This window comes from Cupressus sempervirens, chromosome 8 (assembly GCF_028749045.1).
Source record: "Cupressus sempervirens isolate cs-2001-9-10 chromosome 8, ASM2874904v1, whole genome shotgun sequence".
In the NCBI taxonomy this organism is placed as follows: Eukaryota; Viridiplantae; Streptophyta; class Pinopsida; order Cupressales; family Cupressaceae; genus Cupressus; species Cupressus sempervirens.
Genome location: NC_143125.1, coordinates 58,396,391 through 58,420,217, shown reverse-complemented (window position 1 = coordinate 58,420,217; position 23,827 = coordinate 58,396,391). Strand labels below are relative to the sequence as shown.

The window sequence follows — 23,827 nt, the reverse complement described above, 5'->3', positions numbered from 1 at the left end:
ATTACATATGGGATAAGAGAGGGCATCATTTGTGAGGACATAGGGAATGAATGCAAGCGGACAACCTTTGATTGTACATGATGTAGGAGATAACCAAGGACATCAAGTATGACCTGACATAAATATACCTGACATAAATATCTCAAGCGAGAAGGCAACCTTGATTGCATAGTTTTGATCCTCTCTTTTTCCACAACATAAATTTTCAATATCTAAATCACAACAACATTATCATTATATATCAATCTGAAATAATCCTTTATATTTATTTAGAATTTACATGAGATCATTTGTATTACTAAAATTCCAAAGTATTTTCTATACATAATGGAGCCACTACAAAAACCAATTGACATCTATGTATTTTCTACATCTGAATTCCTCCATTGAGATCATGACACCCCCTCTAAAAAAGCTCTTACTATTCTCTATAGGAAATCACATGACCATAAAAATACAAATCGACATTACATGTTTTCATCAATTTTTTCAATATTTCAATTGCAGATTATCAAGATTAAAATAGTGAAAATTGGATGAAAATGTATTATAATATGCAAAATTGGATTTTCTTAAGGACTTTACTATTTTTTTGTCTAGAGAATAATTGCATCCCCCTAAAAACTCCTCCTCATTGTTGAAACACTTAAGGCCCGTTTGACCATGGGCATAGGAATGGAGAATAGGCATGTAATATTGGGAATAAGAATGGCTATTCCAATAACAACTATTTTTTGGAATGGGTATAAGCTCAGTTTAGAAGTAAAATAGGAATAAGTGTTCCTATTCCCTATTCCAAGTGACAAACCAAACAGAAAATAAAAATCGTATTCCAATTTTTTTATTCCTATTCCATCAACCAAACGGACCCTTAGGGCCCATTTGGCAACGAGAATACAAGCAGAATAGGCATATGTAAATTCTTAAAATTTTGAATTCCTCGTTTGGATGCACCAAAACGGAATTGGAATACGAAGTAAAATAGGAATATGTATTCCAATTTTGCCCAATAATGGGGTTTTGCAATTTCACCCAAATAGGTGTTATTGGAATACGTATTCCTATTCCACTTTTATTTATTTTAGAAAACATAAATTTCTGGTCCACGAATTCCTATCAAATATTGGCTGAACCAAACAAAGAACAGAAATACGTAGCCCCATTTTCTATACCAGAATCTCTATTCGAGAATACATATTCCTATTCCCCTATTCCTATTCCCGAAACCAAATGGCCCTTCCATCATGCTACACCATCCAAAGGGAAAGCATATTCTTGCTTTTAACAATGGCATTGAAAATAGAGCATACATAGACCAGTGGATGTAGCAGGATGCCTGTTCCAAGCACTACCTGGATTCACCCCTTCAAAGAGGGGGGACCATGGTGGCGATTAGCAATTAAAAGCTGACCGAATAAGGCGGGCATCTGGTAAAGCTTAAAAGACAAGAACAAAAGCAGAGGCCCATGTGAAAGATAATGATGGACTAAATTCTATCCATCAGTAGGACGAAGATGCTGGGCAAACAATAATAATATCATCATCCTTGCCCTTAGTGGGTCCATTTTTTTCTCACAAAAAATCATCACATATTCATCACTACACGTTTTATATAGGTCAAAGTAGACTAATATTTTAGTGACCTACACGCCAGATGTTTATTTGAGACTAAATGATCAGTCCAAAGTCTAAGTCAGTGATTTTTCCCGGTCTACGCCTTTGTCTGTGCATTTATGGCCTCCCATAATGGTCAATTACATCCTTTTGACACCGTCTTAGCATCTACCAATCATTGCCGTTTCCTTTCACAATTGGTAAAGCCAGGTGGGCATTTTGTCTCTCTCTTGCTCAACAAAGATTATAAGAACAAGGATTGATAATTGTTGGATTCATAGCTTATGGTGATTCACATGATATTACAGAGTGTGGGGATTTGTGTTCTGATTTCTTTTGGGCTTGTGGCATAAGCTTTTCCCAGTTCATAGAATTGAGTAATAAAAGGTTTTAGATTGGATTGTATACGTTTTTCCATTGGGTTCTTATAAAGGTCTTAAGAAAAAGCCATAAGTTTTTAGTTTGATTGTGTATGTTTCCTATTGAGTTCTGAAGAAGGAGCCATAAAATACAAGGTTGGTTCTAGCAATGGGTCATCTGAAATGAGAGTTTGTATGAATATATGGGTCTCCTTGCTTTAGACTTTTGTTGGGGTTGTCAATATTTCAAGATATGAGCTTTTTCCAAAAATACAACCATCATATGTTTAAACAATAAATGTTTTTGATAGAAGTTTTAGAAAGAGTCTTAAGAATTCTTGGGTGCTGGGCGGGTAGTGGATGTTGCAATATTAGATTGATTCTTTCTTCAACTATTCTTTTCTAAATTGATTCGTTCCTGTAGCTGTTTGCTTTCCTAATATTGTAACAGTGGAGACACTCCCTTGTCACCAGAAAGACCTATTTTATACATTTAAATGGTTTGGAGGTTTAAAACATGGGCAGTAGAATGCTTCTAGATGTTGCCATTTCAAGCTATGCGTCTCCTGCTGCTATGATATCAAATGAGAGTGAACAAGCAGAGATCAATCCTTACATGAGTGAAGATTCACTAGTTATGGTGATTGCTTTTCTATGTGCACTCATAACCATTTTGGGTTTCATTTCAGTTGTGCCATGGCATTACATCATGAGATCTCATGAGGAGTACAGAGCTACCAAGTTAGCTAACACTGGATTGAAGAAGAACTCCATAAAAGCTCTTCCATGTGAAGTCTACAGCAGAATAAGAACAGAGGAAGCTTTGAGAGAGTGCCCTATTTGCTTGGTGGAGTTTATGGAGGGTGAAAAGTTAAGGGTTTTGCCCAAATGCAAGCATAGCTTTCATATGGATTGTGTGGACAAATGGCTTGCTTCCCACAGTTCATGTCCCACTTGTAGGCATTCTCTTCTCCAAGGTTTGCAACAAATTCATGGGAGATCACGAGAAGATTCTGATCAGGAGTTTGTTAGTCTCTGGATTGGTGTTAATGATGTAAGTGACATCGAATCTATCTGATGGGTTTGATGGGGAAGAGATTAAACAGATGTAAAATATTGTGTATAGATCTTTGTTTTAAAAAACAAAACTTAGTAAATCCCAAGCGTTTGCTTTGGGAATCTTTGTGGGTGCAAAAGGTTGTTTCACCGCCATTTGAAAGGGAATTACTGTAGTTAGAACCCCACCTGGCTGCTTTTGCAAGTCAACAAGTCTTTGGCATCGCGTACTTTACTGAGGTCAAATTTGGAGCATAAACTCGTCCTTTCAATAGTAGAAAGGTTGAGAAAATTGAGGCTTACATTTCTTAGTTTAAGCTTTTATATTAAATCAGTCATCATTAGTTCTTGTTGATATGCAGGATAGCTATTATATCACTTGATTGCTATTTTATTTTTATTGTTTTATGCAAAAAGAAGTCTGAATCTGTAATGTTTCAATATTTATATTTATTTATTTATTCATTTTTTTCATATATGTTACATTCGTTGTACAATAGTTATTTTAATCATTAATTTGAATAAAAAATGAAATAATCTTTGTTATATTTTAATTTGTGCATCTGTTCAATTTTTTGTTCAAAGCAATTTGTAATTTTATTTCCAAACTTGTTAGGTAGCACTATGTGACTAGTCAGGATACCAAATAAATACCAAATCTCTAAAGATCTTAGAAATCCATGGGTAGGTGATCATGTCCTAAAAGGTTGAGTGCAATTGAAGACATAGTTTGATTCTCAGTTGTGTGCATGTTAAATACATATCTTATCCACATTTAATGCAAATCTTGACATTTCTTGTGAGGTTGATTGTATTCATTGCATATAGCATTATCAAGCCATGGATTTAGATTTTGGATATTTCAAAAAATTATAGAAGTAGATTTGAAGTTTTTTTCATATCAATAGTATTCCAAGGTGATACCCATATTTCACAATCTGTTCAAACGACTCAAATCATGGTAAAACCACACTCAGTGCACAATATGTTGTTATTGGTGAGTTATTCTTTTCACATGTGCGATTTTATTATTTGCTTCCATGAAGGGGGTTTCTTTTACTCAAAAAGGATTCAAGGAAAACCTTGAATAAGAGGACTACCATATTTGTCTAGTTATTTTGAGAATGCATTTGGTTTCTCTCTTAATGCACTCCATTGCTCTTCACATTAACTCCTTTTTAGCAGTGCTTTGTGCACGAAATTTATATAAAATATTTCAATTAGCTTCTTGCTCGAGCATCATATGCAACCTATATTGGAATGAAAATATCTATGGATCGAGGCATGGAAAAAGTTTGGACTGAAAGTGATTCCCTCAACATAATTAACTATTTAAGTTGTAAAACCCTTTTGACTTGGTCAATTAGAACAATAATAGAAGATTGCGATTGACTATGTTAAAGAGGTTGAGGATCATAAAATTGCTCATGAATTATGAGAAGGCGACTTCGTGGATGACATGTTGCCAAACTTAGGAATTGCAACTCAACATATGATGATTTGGAATATTAATGACAATATCTCAATTGATATTCAAGTGCATATATGAAATTCATACATGTTAATCTCTACCACATATCAATAATAATGGTAATATAGGGTGTCTAAAGTAGGGCCTTATTAATGTTGAATTGGCCAAAGCATGTGGCAGTGTTAATTTTGCATTTTTTATAATTATTTTTGCCATTTTTTTGGTATGCTAAAGCTCATTTTGCGCAGGTAGAGTGGTGGTAGAACATACCAAGATTGAACCCATGGTACATGATATATGTCAGAAGATGAAAGTGGTTAGTCTCAACTCTCAACAAGGGGCTTGAACACCTATAAGGAAAAGCTCTATGGATAGATATCTAGGTTACTAAAACCTTTTTTAAGGCTAGGATGAAAGAACTTTGAGAGTTTATGATCTAGAGTTGGAAATCAATGAAGAGTTGATTGTTGTGGTATTTGATATCCTAGTTTAAGAGAGAAAGTTATGAGTTTCAATGATATAAATGTCTTCTTCTTACCAAGTGAAAGAGAGAAGCTTTAAAAAAAATGCAAGGGGTTTATGAAAGGGTTTCCTTCAAGTACCCACATGGGTAGACATTGCAGAGGTAATCCTGATATACCTAACCTTAGATGATAAATTTAGCAACATTTTTAGCTATCACTTTTTAGATCTTGATTACTTTCAATCACAATAAATGCATTTCATTACATTTTTATTTACTAGCATCCATGAATCACAGTCTTCGTGCTCACAAAAAATTCCCTTCTTCACCTATTCTATTTGAAGGCTTAATCATGTTCATTATAGAATATGATATATATTTTTACATTAAGATGAAATTGCAACCAAAAATAGGTCTTTAGTTTCAAAAGAATGTAATGAATCATTGTGATAGGGAGGCTTCTTTGATCAAGAAGAGTTTGATTTGGATTGTGACAAGATTTTTCATTTATAAACTAGAAAATGACCCTTAACTATTTCCTTTTCACATAAAAATGTAATTAATTCTATTAATGAGAGGTCGAATTATGTATTATGGTATGAAGTGGCTTAAGATTCCATAGACCTTAGTTCTCATGCAAAAATAAAATGAAAACATAGGGATTCATGTTTCGGTAAATCTAAGGATAAGAGGGACACCTTTAGGTCCCTCCCTATGGAGGATAAGAGAAAACCATCTTGGATGGAGAAGCCCAAGTAGTGTTTAGACTCTTCCCCCATGTCCCCTATTCATCCTTTATAAGGCATGACAAATGAAATGGACATGGGAATCCATGTTGATAGTTAAATTGAGATAGGGAAGGACACCACAATTGGAAAAAAAAGAAAAGGTTCTTTGTTTTGGAAAACTTGAACATCAACATGTATAAAAAAACTGATGGAGAACTATAATGGTATTTTTTTGTGGATTGTGGAGGAAACCAATAATTTGAAATAAAATTATCAACTACCAATCAAAAGATGGATAGTATTATGGTTATCAGCTCATCCCTTGCCAAAGGTATGTGATATGAGATGAACCATGAAAATCATATTAACAAACTAGAGGATACCTTGGACAATATCTAAGAGACAATTAAACTAATGGTTTGTATGAGTAAAAGTGTTACAGAAAATTCTACTAAAGGTCTAATGTAATTTAACAAGCAAGTGAAGGATTTTCTATTGCTAGCTAAAGGATCTTTTACTTCACCTTTAGTTAGTATCAAGTTGATCAAAACTACTCACCACAAGGATTTAGGTTCAAGTAGAGATTCAAATGTATCCACCAATATGATGAACAAGGATACTTTATATAGGTCCTCTACCATATTTACAAGGACAAGGGATTTACCTATTTGATAGCATAGTTAATAAGGGTAGGAGCATTAATGGGGATTGTAATAATGAAAATCTAGTCAATAATATGTAAGTTGTTTGAGGTGATGTTCCCTTATTTTTGATCATTTTGGTTAGCATCTACATAGTTTTTAATTAACCATTGGTTGATCTTTGTCTTTGTCTATCTTTTCTTATGTATTTACTTGGGTTTTGGGTTCTTGCAAAACCACTTTTCATTTAATCAAAAACTTCTTTCTTGAACATTTCCTCTATAGAAGTAAATCTGGCTCAACAAGAAATGAAAGTCCTGAGTAAATAAATTGTGAGCATAAGTGTTCAATAGAAGAGCCTCTATAGAATCAACAAATGCCTTCTTACACACACCATCCCAATATGCATTTGAACATGATACTTTTCATTTGTTTTTTTACCTTGAAAATCATGTACTTGGGTTTTTGGTCCTTATAAATCCAATTTTCCTTTAATCAAAAACTTTTTTCAAGAACATTCCTTTGTAAAAGTAAATTTGACTCAAGAACAAATGAAAATCCCCAATAAATAGATTTTGAGCATAAATATTCAATAGAAGATCCTTTACAAAATCAACTAAATTCTTCTTACAAATACCATCCCAATATGCATTTGAACATGATACTTATCACTTTTTTCCCCTTAAAATTCAATATAGATTTGGAGTCCATTTTTATTTTTTAGACAAAACTGTGTAGTTTATTTTCTCTCATTCCAAATAGAGATATATATAATTGCTATTTTAGAATCTTGAATAAAAAGCATCAACAAGAGAACCTAAATAGAAAGCTAAATAGGTCAAGTGTGCCATAATTAGTCAAACTACACTTTAGATAAGAATACTGAATACAATCCCCACAAAGAACTTCCCTCAAAATTTGAGCATTTTTTCAATGATCTCCTTTGGCTTGCAATAATCCAAGTAATGCTAATCAGGGAAAGTAATTTAAAAGAAAACTAAGCTAGAACTACACTAGTGAATTCTTTTAAATCATCAATTTGACCTTGGCATTTTATCAGGATGAAAATGCCACATTATAGATATATTGTGAGTTTCTACTCCATTCTATATTATTTTACTAGATTCACCAACACAACAAACTAAGTTACATATTAGCTCAGTATACTTGTTAAAAAAATAAATATTCAATCTTTTTCCAAATTTAATTTCACAAATTACTATTTCCTAGTTACCAATAGTGTTGGAATCTAAAATGTGGCAAGAAACTATAGTAGTGGATGGACCAAGCGTGACCTATAATTATATATGAATGATTTAATTTAGAGTTATCAATATGATATAATATGTCAAATAGATTCATAAAACATAATTCTAATATATTAGTGAGGAAAGACATCTATCATCTCAATGAGTGTTGCTCAAAACTAGAATCATCTGTAATATAGATTTCTCCCATTTGATAAACAAAATTCATCCACATGCCTAGATTTTCATCATCACTATGAAACATAGTCTTCCACACATTTTACCCACACTCAAAAATTTTCCTTCCATTGTTATCAAAGGCACCATCACAATAACCATAAAGCTAATCTAAGAAGTGGAGCATTGTTATTAAAACCACAAAGGCTACCAACTTTCAAGATACTCTCACATTCTCCTACCTATTTGTATAGTTTTGTAGTACAAATCCCATTTCTAGAAATACTTCTTACAATTTAATCTTCTAGGATTTTATGAGTTTACTCTACATGTCATTTTGTGTCTCTTGCTTTCCAAGGTTTTTAAGAAATGTTGTCATCGAGAGTTGTGGATTTTTTTTTTCTAGAATAGCCACAATAATCCACTTATATTGTTATTGAACATTATTACTTCTCATTTCCATTTCCATTTATTGAAGATTTAATTTTGACCCAAATCATTCTAATGATGAGGCAACCACAAGGAAACATTGGTTTGTAAAATGAAGCTTGGGGCCCATATGGCATCTGTTAGTGGCTCCATATGCTAGTGAAATGAATAAGGGATTGAAAGAAATTTATAAAATGGATTGGTCTCAACATAAATTTATTCTAGTAATCCAACCATTTCAAGTTTTGTTTATTCTAGGTACAAGTGATCATTTTTAGGTCATTGTGTAAAATTTCAACCATGATGTGCTACAAATGCATCAGTGTTGTAGTGAGGAACCTGACAATAACCCCTTTGAAGTAGTAACCAATGTTTTAATGCTTCAATATTTAAATAATTCCCTATATTGTATACCAATTACTCTAACATCTTAGACTCATTTTGCATATATAATCAAATGTACCCTTGCTCATGAGGCAAGCATCTCTACATAATATATTATTAGCACAATATCTCTCATCTCCACTAAGTTGTCATTCTCAATTATGCAAGTGCTAAGAATAATAATAATGGCTTGGGGGTATAGACTATAATATTTAAAAACATGATTTTATTTTACTTTACACCATATTTTATTCAAATTTTTTAGTGGAATATGTACATGTTATTTTCAGTGTTAAAATTATTTTTCTTCTAATAATGTATTATTTTTCTCAATTTCAATATTTTAGTAACTATTACAATTATATACATAAATAAACACACACACACACACACACACACACACATACATATACATATATATACATACATATATACACACATAGACACACACACACACACACACACGCACACACACACACACACACACACACACACACACACACACATATTATATACATATATATATGTGTGTGTGTGTGTGTGTGTGTGTGTGTGTGTGTGTGTATCTGTGTGTGTAGAGTGGTGGGGGGGGGGGGGGTGTGGATATCGTGTCCCCTAATATCCTTCCTATGGGGGGATTATTGTTTGTATTTTCATGATGTGTCTTGATTTCTCCATCCATCCATGCATCTTGTGTGTGCTTTCATCTCTCTTTTCAGGGGAGATTTTTCCCATGATGTTGCCCTCTTTCTACGCTTTAGGAGAGATTATGTTTCATGTATTTCTTTGTATATTGTACATGAGTACCTAACAAGGCCTAGTAGCTAGGACTCATATTGCATTATGAGATTAATTGCATTTCCTTAAGTTTCACTCAAGGCAAGTTGGTGGTCTAATTAAATATTCACTAATTAAACTCTACTTAAGGTTGTGTAGGATAATGGGGAGTTTTGTAAAAAGCCACATGTTCCTCCTTTCCTAGATCATCCTACTTTAGATTACCTCATTCCACTTGATGATTTAAATAATATTCCCTATGATGATTATATAATATAGGACATTGAAGAATTTTCATTTATTGAGAGTAAGGATGATCCAATGACACCTCTTGCAGGTCCTACTTCTCTAGTTGAGATTGCACATTCATCTCTTGTTGACGATTCTAAAGAGTCAAATTATAGGAGATGTCTATTTATATTCCTAATTTGGCTTCCTATTTTATAGATATTAGTTCATTATTTGTAGAGTCTCACATTTTAGATTTGGGAGACACAATTGAGGGGGTTTATCTTCTCTATGATGATAGTTTTATCATAGTTGGAGTTTTTACTTCTTCACCTTCTTTGCAGATTAAGACTCTATTATTCTCTTCACTTTTTTTTTCACATCTCATAGGTTAGCTTGATCTTGTGATGGAATCCTTTATCTTGGAGAGAACTGTTTACTCTTCAAAGATACATACACGAAGACTTCCTTTTCAATTCTTTCATTTTCACATGGATTGTCTTCTTCATTATTTTATGCATTTATTTCTTCCTATGGGGATCCATGTTTCTTGTAGGAATTGCATTCTATTTTTTTTATAGGTACACTTCATCAACATTTTGTCTTCTACATTATGGAGGGGAAAGGCGAGGGTGGATATCATCTCTTGTACTATCCTTCGTATGAAAGTATTATTTCTTGTATTTACATGATGTATGTTAGTCTTCTCATGGTGTCTTGATTTCTCCATCCATCCATAGATCTTGTGTATTTTTTTCATCTCTTTCTAGGGCCTAATGGATTTTCCCATGGTGTCTTCCCTCTTTCTCATCTTTATAAGAGATTACACTTCATGTATTGCTTTTCATATTGTGCATGGCTACCTAACATGGCCTAGTAGCCAAGACACATCTTTCATTATGAGTTTAGTTGTATTTATATAAGTTTCACTTAAATGGTGGTTTTGATCTAGTTAAATGTTCACTAATTAAACTCTTCTTAAGATTACTTAGGATAATGTATTTCATAGTAATTTTTTCATTGAGACACCTAGGCATTTGTACCTCAATTAACCATGTAGTGTTGAACAATTGCACTCTAGCTAGTGATAGTTGTTATATCAATTCACATTTAGTGCACATATCAGATTATTGTCATCATCATTGCATAATGTAAGATGAGTCACATTTGGTGGTCACACTATTCCACCTTATGCAGGTTATATATTATCTTCTTATTATCATTGTCCCTTATCGCCTTTCCTATATAAGGAGGTCTATTATGTATAATTTATTAGAGTCCATTATTAATAATATCATCCCAACAACTTAATGTAATTGTCTTTCCATTCCCTTATGGAGGTTATCTTGGTCTTCTGATGGGGACACAACCCAACAACAGAATAGACACAACAAAAAAGGGAAATTGTATTAACTGAGAAAATAAGCTAGTATAGAGAAAATAAACTTCAAAGCATGCCCTAAGGGCTTACAATAGCATAAATCTGGAGATAATTTCTCCTTTCAGTACCTCCTCTCAAACTCCACTCCGAACTACCTTTTACAATGCCAGAAGTCTCCTTAAATAGACCCCGGAGGGTTAAGGACTAGGAGTACATTCTAGAAAGTGCTAGTAGGCATCCACCGACCAAATAGAAGGTTCCAGAAGCTGCGTTAGAAGTCGGTGCAAATCTAGAAGAATCCAAAAATGGTAACCGAACTTCTGGGAGGCATAACTTTTGAACTGTAGCTCTGATTGACGAACCGTTTACATTTTTAGAAAGCTCTCGAAGCGCTCTATAGCCCTATGGAAAAGCTTCAATCATCCCCCATTCTTTGGCCCCTTTTGAGGTCATTTAATGCCCCTATCCTGACTTTGAAGCATTCTTAGGAGGTCTCCAAAACCTGAAAAACTGCAATAACTCTCAAACCGTGGGGCCTTTTGACCTAATTCTTTTTTTGGAATGCTCTAAATCACAATTACATTCGTCTGGCCAATCCACACCTTCTAGGTCACCAAAATGATGGCCAAATTGCATGCTCCTATTTTTTCGAGATTTTCTAACTCACTGATAGTGGAACTGTGAGAGTTGGACCCTTTATTTGACCCAAATGGGTATCGAAAAATGAAAACACATGAAATAGAAACTAAGTCTAAGTATATTTTTTGGGGTGACACAGGATTGCCCTTATACCTTTGGATGCTCCTGCATCATCTTCCATTTGATCCTAGGGGTATTGTAGAGTTATCTAAAACTCCCACATGAAGAAAGAACAAAAGTTGTGATGTATGTAAAATCTAATTAAAAATTTCCATGTTGGTGTTGAAAGGTGCCAAAATCAAAGTAGGAGATATAAGACTTATTGACGAAGGTGACACAAAAGCTTGTGTTAGAATATATAAAACTATTGCAAGATGATGATAAAACTTCTTAATGTTTCTCCAAGATCTTTGAGTTAATGTTGAATTATCATTAAACAATAGGTGGAGAAAGTATAATAATAGAGTTTGAGGACCTTCACACATCTAAATATGATGATGCAACCTCATTTAATCTAGTATGCTAGATGTGTTCATTTAATTTATAAATCATAAAATAAATATGCAACATTTATCAATTACTAACCCAAAGTAGTTGTATTTGTAAGAATATGTTTCTCCTATTGCTTTAACCGTTAGAAGCCTAATTTTTTTGTACCTAATATTTTTACTAGAACTTGAAATACATGACTATTCACATATGTGGCTTAAACTTACTTAGGCCTTACATTTTAAAATTGTAAAACTTAGTTGTTAAGATAAGACCTACATCATATCCTATCTTTATGACCCTTATTAATCTAGTTACCTAGATTAATTAAAATTTGATTGAGGTTTATGTCTCATTGTAATGAACCAAGACATATGTCAGCATTGTGTCTAATCCTACCTCTTACTTTTCCTATATAATAATATATACTATATTGTATATTTCATATTTAACTAATTGATTTCTTGCATTATCAAGAGAAGCTATGGATATTATTCTCTCTTGTAAAAAATGTTTTGGTTTTGTAGGGTTTTGATGAGTGTTGGGGGCATCACACATAAAATCCTACAATAATATGGATGAATCTCTTTTCCAAGTATAGAGTTCAAGAGGATGGTTCACAATAACTATTAAGGAGACTACTGATTAACGATCCTAATCCAAGAGAAAATAAAAGTTATAACTATTTTAGATTGTTGTTAGTAGTGTTAGTACAACCACTTGACCAAATTTACTCTGACTGATACAAAAATGATTTGGTCAACAATGGTACATAAAATAATATATGGATGCCAAAGGAAGAGATTACTAGAAATTATAAGAGAAATACAGTTCCTAATGTGGAAGTACTACTACCACAAGAAGAACTCATGTTGATGAAATAGATGCATTCACCAAAAGAGATGTGCAAGGAGCATTTGGTGATTAACACACTCAAATGCAAGAAAGAGGATAGGAAGGCATACACATCCAATGTATTCAAATATATAAATGTAAGCCCATCAAAACAAATATGGACAATTTTGGACACCTTTACAATCTAGAATTTGATAATGCACATCGACATAATTGTAAACACTCTTCATCAATAAGATTAGTCACCATTCACATATTGAGTTCTTTCGAGTGGTATTTTGCACCCATCTTGAGAGACATTGTCCTTCATGTAGCTTTATGGTAGTTAGACTTAGTCATATGTGATAGGGAAATAATACAAGTTAGGATAGCAATGCAAACAATATAATGAGGATTGCAAGTTTGGCATCACATTTTGTAAATGACATGGAGGAAATTTTAAAAGAGCTAAATGAATATCAAATCAAAAGTATTTTGGTGATATGGTTACTAGTTCATTGACAGGATTACAAAGATAGAGTGCACAATTTATGGATTGGATAAGGATGTAATGGTTGAACCAACAAAACCAATAAATTATTCTTTCTCTAGAGCTATGGGTTTTAAGTCACTTGTATGTTGTAAGCCTAACATATGTCAATTTTTGTAACCAAAGTTTTGGTTAAAAAAGTATTCTAATTACAAAGAGAAAATGAACTCATTTTTCAAAAAAGTTGAGTGGTTTATAAGTGAACTCTTTTTGTGTGAAAGGGAAGTAATTTCTAACCAAAAAATACAAAGTTAGTTACAAGGTAGTTACTCTCTAAAGGTTATAAATACAAGGAAATTTGTATTGTAAATATTAGTTTTGTAGAAGAACTTTGAAGAGGAAATTTTGGAGTAAGCCTGAGGTTTTTGAGATTGTAGGATTTTAAAATGATAATAATTAATGCATCTAGTTCTTATGTTGAGAATGTGTTACAATATTGTTATTGACTTTTCATATGTTTTTGATTAAGTAAAATAGGTTTTTTACAGGGTGCCTAAAATCCACCAGTTAACAAAAAAATGGTACTTAAAGTCTAGTGCTAGTAGTAAAGCATCATAAAACAATAGGCCAAACTAGGCCACCAAAACTAAATAAAATAAAAAACAACCACAAAGAGGAATAGGTAGACAAAAACCACCAAAAGCCAGGGGATACACAAAAAGGTAGGAGCACCAATTAGGGCACCATATATTTGACCATCTCCATAGTCTTGAGCTCTAGCTCTCCCATGGTCTTTTCCATGACATGCTTCAAAGAATATCATTCATAGACTCCTCCTTTTCCCTCTTCCTCTTGTCCAATCTCCAGCTCTCCCATGGTCTTCTTCATTTGCCACCCTAATTTCCTCTTTTTCCTTTTCCTCCTTCCCCCTATTTCTTTCCTCCAACATCTAGTGCAGCTGAATTATATTATCATTTAATCCTTTGATAATGTTGAGACTCGGGTTAGCAGAGTATTGGAAAGAGCTTTCCAACCTTTCTACTCTTTTTTCTATCTCAGTAACCCTCGCATCTAGCTTTCTTATTTTAACTGTCCCATCCACTCCTTCCATCCTTTCCTTCCCCTGCATATTGATCTTTATCTCATCTATTTCATGGAAAATCCACTTAATAGACTGTAAATTGTCCACCATATTATTGCGGGCATTGTTTAAGAGGTTCATCTGCATTTCCCTTGCATTATCACTTAGAATCACCAAAGTTGGGTCAATGAGTTCCTCCAAATGAATTCTTCCATCCCTTCCCTCCAATACCTTCAGATGGATATGTTCTCTCACTAAACCCATTTTTGATGTGCTTGTTTCAAAGTTCCTCCATGCATTTTTCCTGCCCTTTTCACCAAGAGCACAAGTATTTTCTTTGAACCATACTCCTCTTTACTCTCCTCCTAAACTTCAAGATTTGTCTCCTTTCCCTTACCATGTGCCTTCTCTACTTCCTTATCTGCACCCCTTCTCCTTTTAGCCCAGTTATCATCCTTCCTACTTTCCTGTGCCTTACTAGTGCCCACCTCTTTTACATTACACTCGTCATCCAGTTCCATCCCTTCTTCTTCTTCATGTTGTAATCCTCCACTAAGTTGACCTCAGGCTTAATCCTTCCCTCTGATCCTTTCCTAGTCATCTTCTTCTTCTGCCTATGTCCTTCATAATTTTGGCCACCTCCTATTCATCATCTGAATGTAGTCCTGCACTATCCTCCATATCAAAAGGAAGGTAAGAACTTTCAGTATCCTCTAAGGACTCCGCCTTATGGCCTAAAATTATTCGATAGGTTTGAGCCTTAAAGTGCTCATATATAAGTAACAACAAACCCTCATGGAAGGCTAGGTTAGCATACACTTTTTTCTTAAAACCCATGATATTTTTTTTGTAGTTCAAAGATAGAAGGGGATAGAGATTTTTATTCCATACCTGAAGTGGTTTAGGATAACAAAATGGTGGGTACAGATTCTATCATACCTAGTGTCAAGCGTTATGTAAAAGATAATCACCCTTAGAACAAACATTCAAAGTTTCTTTATTGATGCAAGTTCATAGAACATACCAGTCTTGACTAATTCCTTCATCTCCTTGACATCCTTAGCGAAGTCATTCACAATATTCAAGGATATTTTCTTATTCCTAAAGAATTTTATGCCCTGATTAGGAGAATAAATGACCTCCGCTATGACCCCTTCATTGACCTAGAAATTAATACCATCTATCTTCACCTTCCCATCTTTCCATGACTTTACCATAAGGTTTTCTATCTTAGGATTCTAGCGATGAAGTTTCTCTATGTAGCTCATGATGTTGTCTTCCCTCAGCTTCTCCCACACCTTCGATCTCCTCTTCCACTTCTCTACTTCATCCTTTGGCTCTCTACAATGCCTTTCACCCATCATATTGTTGGAAAAATTAGAATGACTTCTTTGTGTTCTCTAAGTGCAAAGTGTTAAATGCTGGTTTTTCTCACTAAAATTGTACTTTCCTTTTTCCTTTATAAATCAATTGTAATAAAAATTATGAATTGCCTAGAAAATGTGCCACAAAACCCTTATGATAACTTTGTTTCAACCCATGCCAAGCTTTCATTACTTTAAAAGCAAGATTGACAACATCAAGGATAACTTTAAGAAATCCCCCTTTGGAAAAAAATATAAGTTTTTGGTGAATCAAACATTAGTTCAAGGGGGAAAAAAAAATTATATTGGTGAATTAATTTTTTTAAGTTGGAAAATATTTAATTTTACTGGTGATTTTTTTACAATTATTTGAAAATTCTATAAAATCCTGGCGAATATTTCATGATTGAAGAAAATTACGGATAGAAGTACACATACCTAGAAACCATGATTTATTATATTTATGATGAATCCTAATTAATTACCAAACTTGAGGGATAAATTTAGCCCATTGCTATTATTATAGTTTCACTCCAAATTACTAAATTGTGGTTTTGGGAAACACCCCTATTGTTTCTAATTGTTGGATGATCCTAAAGCAATGGCCTAAATCCTATTTTAGGCCAAATTTTTGAAAGGGTAGCAAGTTTTAAAGAATGTCCTTGAAATAAAGACATGTGTCACCTAATCAAATCTATTTCAAGAAAAGTGAGGGGTATATGCAGGATCATGGTGTGCCAAAAAGTGGTGATGTGAAAAAATAGAGTTTGAAAACATCTAAAAGCATTTCAAAATTTGGTTTAAAATTTTTTCACCTATCCAAGTACCAAACCAAGAGAGTAAGGTCCAACCCTTATCAGGTATCCAATTTGATATCAGATACCTGATACATGTCAGTGTTATTAAAAAAAAAACAAAAGACAACCTGTAGGTTGTTTTCACAGTCTTCACAATCTTATTTCGTGAATAACTTGCAGGTTGTCTTTATTTTTATTTTTATAATAACAACAAATATTGGATACTCGATATCTATTAGTGTTAATAATAATAAAAAAAAGACAACTCGTGGGTTGTTTTCATAGGATTATTTTGTGCTCGATGGCTTAGATATCGAATTTTATATCAGATACATGATATAAGGTTTTTTTTGTGTTTTTTTTTGTTTTTTTTATCAATTTTAATATAAATTTAATAAATTTTATCATAAATTTGTTGTTTTTGGTTTAATTTGTTAGAATTAAGGGTTTTTTTTTTTATAGAAATTGTTAAAATTAAGGTTTTTTAAAATATAAATGATGTTTTTCAAATTAATAGGAATGGCTAATCAAAATGATGACCATGAGGCAAGGAATACTATTTCTCATAACCCCCCACCAAATGATCTAGTGCCCCCACAAAAAAATCCACCAAATGATCCTTTACCTCCTCAAAACCCTCCTCGAATCAAGGATTTGATAATTGAAAATCTCACCCAATTAAGGGCTTTGCAAAGAACATATAATAATGTACCCACATTGGCTCCTATGTTACCCATGTTAAACACCATAGTGGGTAACATTGAAACCCTTATCAACCAACAAAATGCCACTCTTCATTGGCATGATGAAATGCATGAGATGTTTGATGATGGCTTGGACTATGATGAGGTTGCGGGCCTCAATATAACCAAAGATGATTTTCTTGGCCTTTTTACGAACCCAAAAATTGGTATACCAGTCGACTGCGAAAAACCCAAACTATCGATTAAATGGTGCAAAAATGATGCCATAGGTGAAATTTTTTGGGATAATTGGTGGATGGTTTTTGATATCCCTCCACATAGAAATTTAGAGGTTCCATGTTATTTCCTTAAAAAAATATATGTAGAATTTGTGTTGAAACTCAAAGTGAACTATTAGAGTATGAAGCCCAACATGGATAGACCCTCTTCCTAGTGGAAGAAAGTTGGCACTTTTGTTCCCCCTACTAATGTCTCCCCCTCACCTTGAGTACAACATACTAATATTATGGTAGAGGCTAGCTCTCAGACCATTAGAGCCATACATAGACTAAGTAGACTATTGATATCTTAGACTAGGTTAGTTCTGCCTCCCCATGTTGATGATGCTAGTGCCAGTTCATCATCAACTAGCTCATTACACATTTGTGTGCCTCAAACTTGCATTATGTGCAAGAATATTTTCCTAGGTCCTATAGGTGATCTTACTAAGTATTGTTTTGTATTAGACGAGGATACACCAGACACACTTGCAGAGGCTATAGACCCTGATGTGAGAGAGGAGGGGAATGCAGAGGCATGGGCTCCTTCTGTGTCGGTACGTGTATACATTTTTTTGTTATGACATGCGATTTAAAGTTAATTTTTGTAATAGAGTAATTTTAATTTTTAAGTGATACTGAGTTATACATGTATGTGATCTTCATTCATGTTTAGTTAATGACTGAGGAGGAGCTAAGACAGGTTGATGATGCCATGCTCTTTGCCATTTCATTTGGCCTTGAGACATCTATGGTACATTATATTGTGTACTCATTATTTTTTCTATTTGATTATTGTAGCATATATGGTTGCTAATCTTTCTTTTATTTTGTAGGTACCACCTGTCCCTAGGGGACAAAATAAGGGGGATGAGCCAACATCCATTGACAAAGGAAATGTAATTAGGTGCTTCCTATTTGATTAAATATCGATGCATTCTTATAAAATGTTTGTGGTAATGAAATTTAATTACATTCTTTATTGTATATAGGGTGTGGCTACTGGCGATGAGTCCATACATATTCTGTGTCATAGATGCTCAGGCATTTCCATTTGCACTGAGAGCCCCATTGTATGTATAAGTATCATTTATTTTTTATTTTCCTTATCTTCATAAATAAATTCAAAACTGATTTCTGTGATATTAAAAACTACTATTTTGTATCTCATAGGAGACTCCTAGTGCATGCGAGGTTCGATGGTAGAGTTTTGTAGATTTGATGATGTAGCCACTATATCCTAAGGAGGAGCCTACACTAGTAAGTTTTAGTTTGAATTCATGATTAAATATGTTATAAAATTTAGCATTCTATGAATTATAATGTTATAGTTTAAGTTGTAGATTCATCTGAAAAACATATTTGAACATACATAAGCCACAATTAGCAAGGTACAAGCATTGCCGAGGGCATACAAGAGAACTCCTAACCAGTGTAGGAGGTCGACAAGAGGTATTTATTATGAAAGTTTAATAGTATAAATCTTCATTAAAAAAAAATCATTATGCATTTGAGAAATTCAATGTTAGATATAAAGAATCATATAAATTTAGTAGTCTAACTTTGGGTTTTGTCTTTTTGTTTATGTAGGAGGCATCTGATCCACCTAGTGCAATGAAGAGGCTACATTTTGATCATCCACCAGAACCCTAGGATAGTATAGTTGTGATAGGATGCATCACGAGACATTTTGAGATGGCATATGCCACATTGTTTACAAAAATATTGATATCATACACATTCCAATGGCATGATCAGCCACATTTTGTATATGGATCTATGTATTTTGATATATATTTGTATACTTTTTCTATGGATACATGATCTTTGATGTATATTTGTGTAATTTTTCTATGGATACATGTATTTTGATATATATTTTTTTCCTTTGCGTGCACAATGATATACATATTAATTTAGTATCTAGTATTGTTCAATTTATCGTGGATCATGTGTATTGTTCATATTTATGGAATATCATTAATTTTGATCCTATTTTTTATATTCAATTCAAATGTAATAATTTTTGAATAAAATTTTAACAACCTTTATTATCAAATTTGGATGAAAAGTTTAATTTGAAGTGCTATCATGACATAAACACACTTGTTAACCTCCTACGAAAGGTTCACATAACCCCAAATCTGTTTTTAAGCTACACCTTCAACCTTGAAATTGACTCTTGGCTTCAAATCTAATCTCAACACACTTAAGGACTCCAATTCTCAACCATGGATTCTATGCCCAACCACAAACTCATTCCTAGACTCATAATCTTTGATAACTAGCACTTCACTTTGTTACTATCCTCATACTACAAAATTTCAATTTCAACATAACCTCAAAATATCCCAACATAAGAGACTTGATTGGATCAAACCTTTTTAACTTGGTTCCCCAATACCATATCCATATGAATAACATCTATACGTTTCTCGCATTGATCAGATTACCCCTATTGATCCACTTAAAAAATTGGCATTAATACATGTTATCATTTCACACCTTATATAGGTGTTTCCAACCTTGTATGGTCGTTCTCAAACCCCTAACCGACTCTTTGCACTCATTTTCACTTTTCAAAGTTACAACTCATTTTCCTATAGCATTTTATGGTTCATCGATAGCCCTCACGAGTTCTGAGTTATGACCCTCAGAAGATTGACCTCAAAACATAGTTAGAGCACCTTGGAGTCTCCTCAGTATGGGGTGGCTGTAGATGATGGATGGTCTCCATGACCAGAACAAGGGTGTTACTAGGGTTCACCTACTCATCTAGAGCTAATGGCTCTGACAATTTGATGCCAATATTAGAGGTTTCAAAGTTATGCTGTGGTGCGCCTATGAACTGAGGCACACTGCGAGTTTTGGCATCAAGTGAGATTGTTGTGCTGAATCTAAATAGAATGTGATCTCTCAAAAATGACATAGGTTATTTTAGGTCTCATCATCATCGTATTGTAGCATTCAACAATTCATCAATAGCCCTCACAAGTTTTGAGTTATGACCCTCAGAAGATCGACCTCGAAACACACTTAGAGCACCTTGGAGACTCCTTGGTATAGGGTGACCATAGATGATGGAGGGTCTCTGTAGTAGGAACATAGGTATCAATAGGGTTCATCCACCCATCTAGAGCTAATGACACTAATGATTTGATGCCAAGATCAGTGATTTCAAAGTTACATTGTGGTGCACCTATGAACAGAGGCATACTACAAGTTTTGGCATCGAGCAAGATCGCTATGCCGAATCCAAATAGAATGTGATCTCTTGAAAATGAGATAGGTTATTTTAGGCCTCAATATCATCATCTTGTAGGATTTAATGGTTCATCAATAGCCCTCACGAGCTTTGAGTTACAACCCTCGAAAGATAGACCTCCAAACGCACTTAGAGCACCTTGGAGACTCCTTAGTACGGGGTGGCTGTAGACAATGAAGGATCTCCGTAGCCAAAAAAAGGGTGTCACTGGGTTCACCCGCCCATCCAAAGCTAATGGTACTGATGATTCGATGCCAAGATCAATAGTTTTAGACTTACACTATGGTGCACCTATGAACTGAAGCACACTATGAGTTTTGGCATCAAGTGAGATCCCTGTGTCGAAGCCAAATGGAATGTGATCTCTCAAAAATGGGATAGGTTATTTTAGGCCTCGACATCATCATCCTATATCATTCAACGGTTCATCGATAGCCCTCATGAGCTTCGAGTTACAATCCTTGGAACATCGACCTTGAAACGCACTTAGAGCACCTTGGAGACTCCTCAGTATGGGGTGGCCACAGATGATGGAGGGTTTTGTGGCTAGAAAAAGGGTGTCACTAGGGTTTTCCCACCCATCAAAAGCTAATGTAATTGACAATTTGATGCTAAGATTAGTAGTTTCAGAGTTACACTATGGTGCACATATGAACTGAGGCACACTACGAGTTTTGGCATCGAGTGAGATTGATGTGTCGAATTGAAATGGAAGGTGATCTCTTGAAAATGAGATAGGTTATTTTAGGCCTTAGCATAACCATCTTGTAGCATTTGATGGTTCATCAATAGACCTCACAAGCTCTGAGTTATGGCCTTCAGAAGATTGACCTTGAAATGCACTTAGAGAACCTTGGAGACTCCTCGATATGAGGTGGCCACAGATGATGGAGGGTCTTTGTGGCCAAAACAAGGGTGTCACTAGGGTTCACCCACCCATCTAGAGCTAATGACACTGCCGATTCAATGCCAAGATCAACAGTTTCAAAGTTACACTGTGGTGCACCTATGAACTGAGGCACACTATGAGTTTTGGCATCGAGCGACATTGTTGTGTCAAATACAAATAGAAGGTGATCTCTCAAAAAAGAGGTATTTTACTTTAGGCCTTGGCATCACCGTCCTCTAGCATTCGATAGTTCATTGATAGCCCTCATGAGCTCTGAGTTACGACCTTTGGAAGATCGACCTTGAAATGCACTTAGAGAACCTTGGAGACTCCTTGGTACGAAGTGGTCATAGACAATGGATGGTCTTTATGGCTAGAACAAGGGTGTCAATAGGGTTCACCTACCCATCTAGAGCTAATGGGGTTGATGATTTGATGCCAAGATCAATGGTTTCAAAGTTATGTTGTGGTAACCCTATGAACTTCAAGGCACACTATGAGTTTTGGCATTGAGCGACATCGTTGTGCCGAATCCAAATGAAATGTGATCTCTCAAAAATGGGATAGGTTATTTTAAGCCTCAACATCACCATCCTATAGCATTTGACATTTCATTGATAGCCCTCATGAGCTCTAAGTTATGACCCTTGAAAGATCGACCTCCAAACGCACTTAGAGCACCTTAAGGACTCCTCGGTACAGAGTGGCCGAAGATGATGGATTGTCTCTACGGCCAGAACAAGGGTATCACTAGGGTTCACCCACTCACCGAGAGCTAATGGCACTAACAATTCGATGCCAAGATCAGTAGTTTCAAAGTTATGCCATGGTGATCATTTAATTTTGTAGAATGTTATTTTTATGCACTTTTATGGATGTGTATTTGGAAATATGTGTTGCATTTCATGTGTTGTGTTTGGCATTCAATTGATCAAAAAATGATTAAGTTTCCAGTTACAAAACATACAAAATGTCAACATCATACACCATTCACATACATCACAATGAGAATAATTTTAATAAGAATATTAATAAAGCACATTTACAAATTCACATTTAGTAAAGAACCATTAAGGCATTGCAAGAGCCAAGTGCGTACAAATTTTCATGACATGTACCAAATGCATACATAAGATGACAAATCACATAAAGTCAAGACCCCCAAATAGAAAAATGAAGACTAGGAAACAAAGCATATCAAAAAATCAACACATGAGGAACCGATGCTTAAATTAACTCACATTCCAACTTGAGACCACTACACACATCATACATTAGATGATGCAACCAGTTCACAACCACAACATAGGAAGCAAGGGCTTCAATTATTACCACTTGGTAAATGATAGGCCAAAATAAACAATATGTCAATTGTTTCCCAAACCATCAATGATAATTATGGATAAGGAAATTAGTTGGTCATTCGATTAACTCCACATTTAACCACCATATCGGTTATTATATATCCTTTTGGGTATGCTAGCTCATCCCTACCAATTCAAGGGAATCCATTAATGTAGCTAGGTGTTATTTCATTCACAATTATAAAATGGCTATACATTAACACTAGTACATTGGTATAATAGTTATGATTATCTCTTTCTACATCTAAGCTAGAGTCCATGGCTACATTACCTTCACAAGAAGTGAGGTTTGGATGGCATTACAATATTTGTGAATAAGTATGTTCACCAATGGTGTCATTACAAATCTCATGTATACTTGCTTGGTGTTTGATGCAAAGATAGCACAATGGAAGTCAACAAACTAGCTCCTCTCCCACACAACTTTTTAAAATACTCCAAGGGTTAAGCCAAGGGTATGTTCTATTCTCATAAGTGCATATTCCTCCTAGGAACCATTGGAGAAAGTTTCAAGTCTCACCACCCTAAGCAAGATACAAGCAACAATGAACTAACTTATGCAAATAGGACCAAATTCTCCAAAATGGGCAAAACAAGGATTTTGTTGTTCTAGGATTTTCCTCCACCAGCAAGGGCTTGGAAAAACTTAGTTTTGACACAAATAAGGTAATCTAGTCACTGGTTGCACTCCCAAAAACC

At 34.4% G+C, this 23,827-nt stretch overlaps 1 protein-coding gene across 1 annotated transcript; it reads left to right on the top strand.

Annotated features, from left to right (window-relative positions):
- The first annotated feature begins 1,883 nt into the window (after positions 1 to 1,883).
- LOC149541589 (RING-H2 finger protein ATL8-like) lies at positions 1,884 to 3,384 on the top strand. Its single transcript, XM_089796086.1, has one exon. The coding sequence runs from the start codon at positions 2,491 to 2,493 to the stop codon at positions 3,049 to 3,051; it is 561 nt and encodes a 186-aa protein (XP_089652212.1). The 5' UTR covers positions 1,884 to 2,490; the 3' UTR covers positions 3,052 to 3,384.
- Positions 3,385 to 23,827: the final 20,443 nt, after the last annotated feature.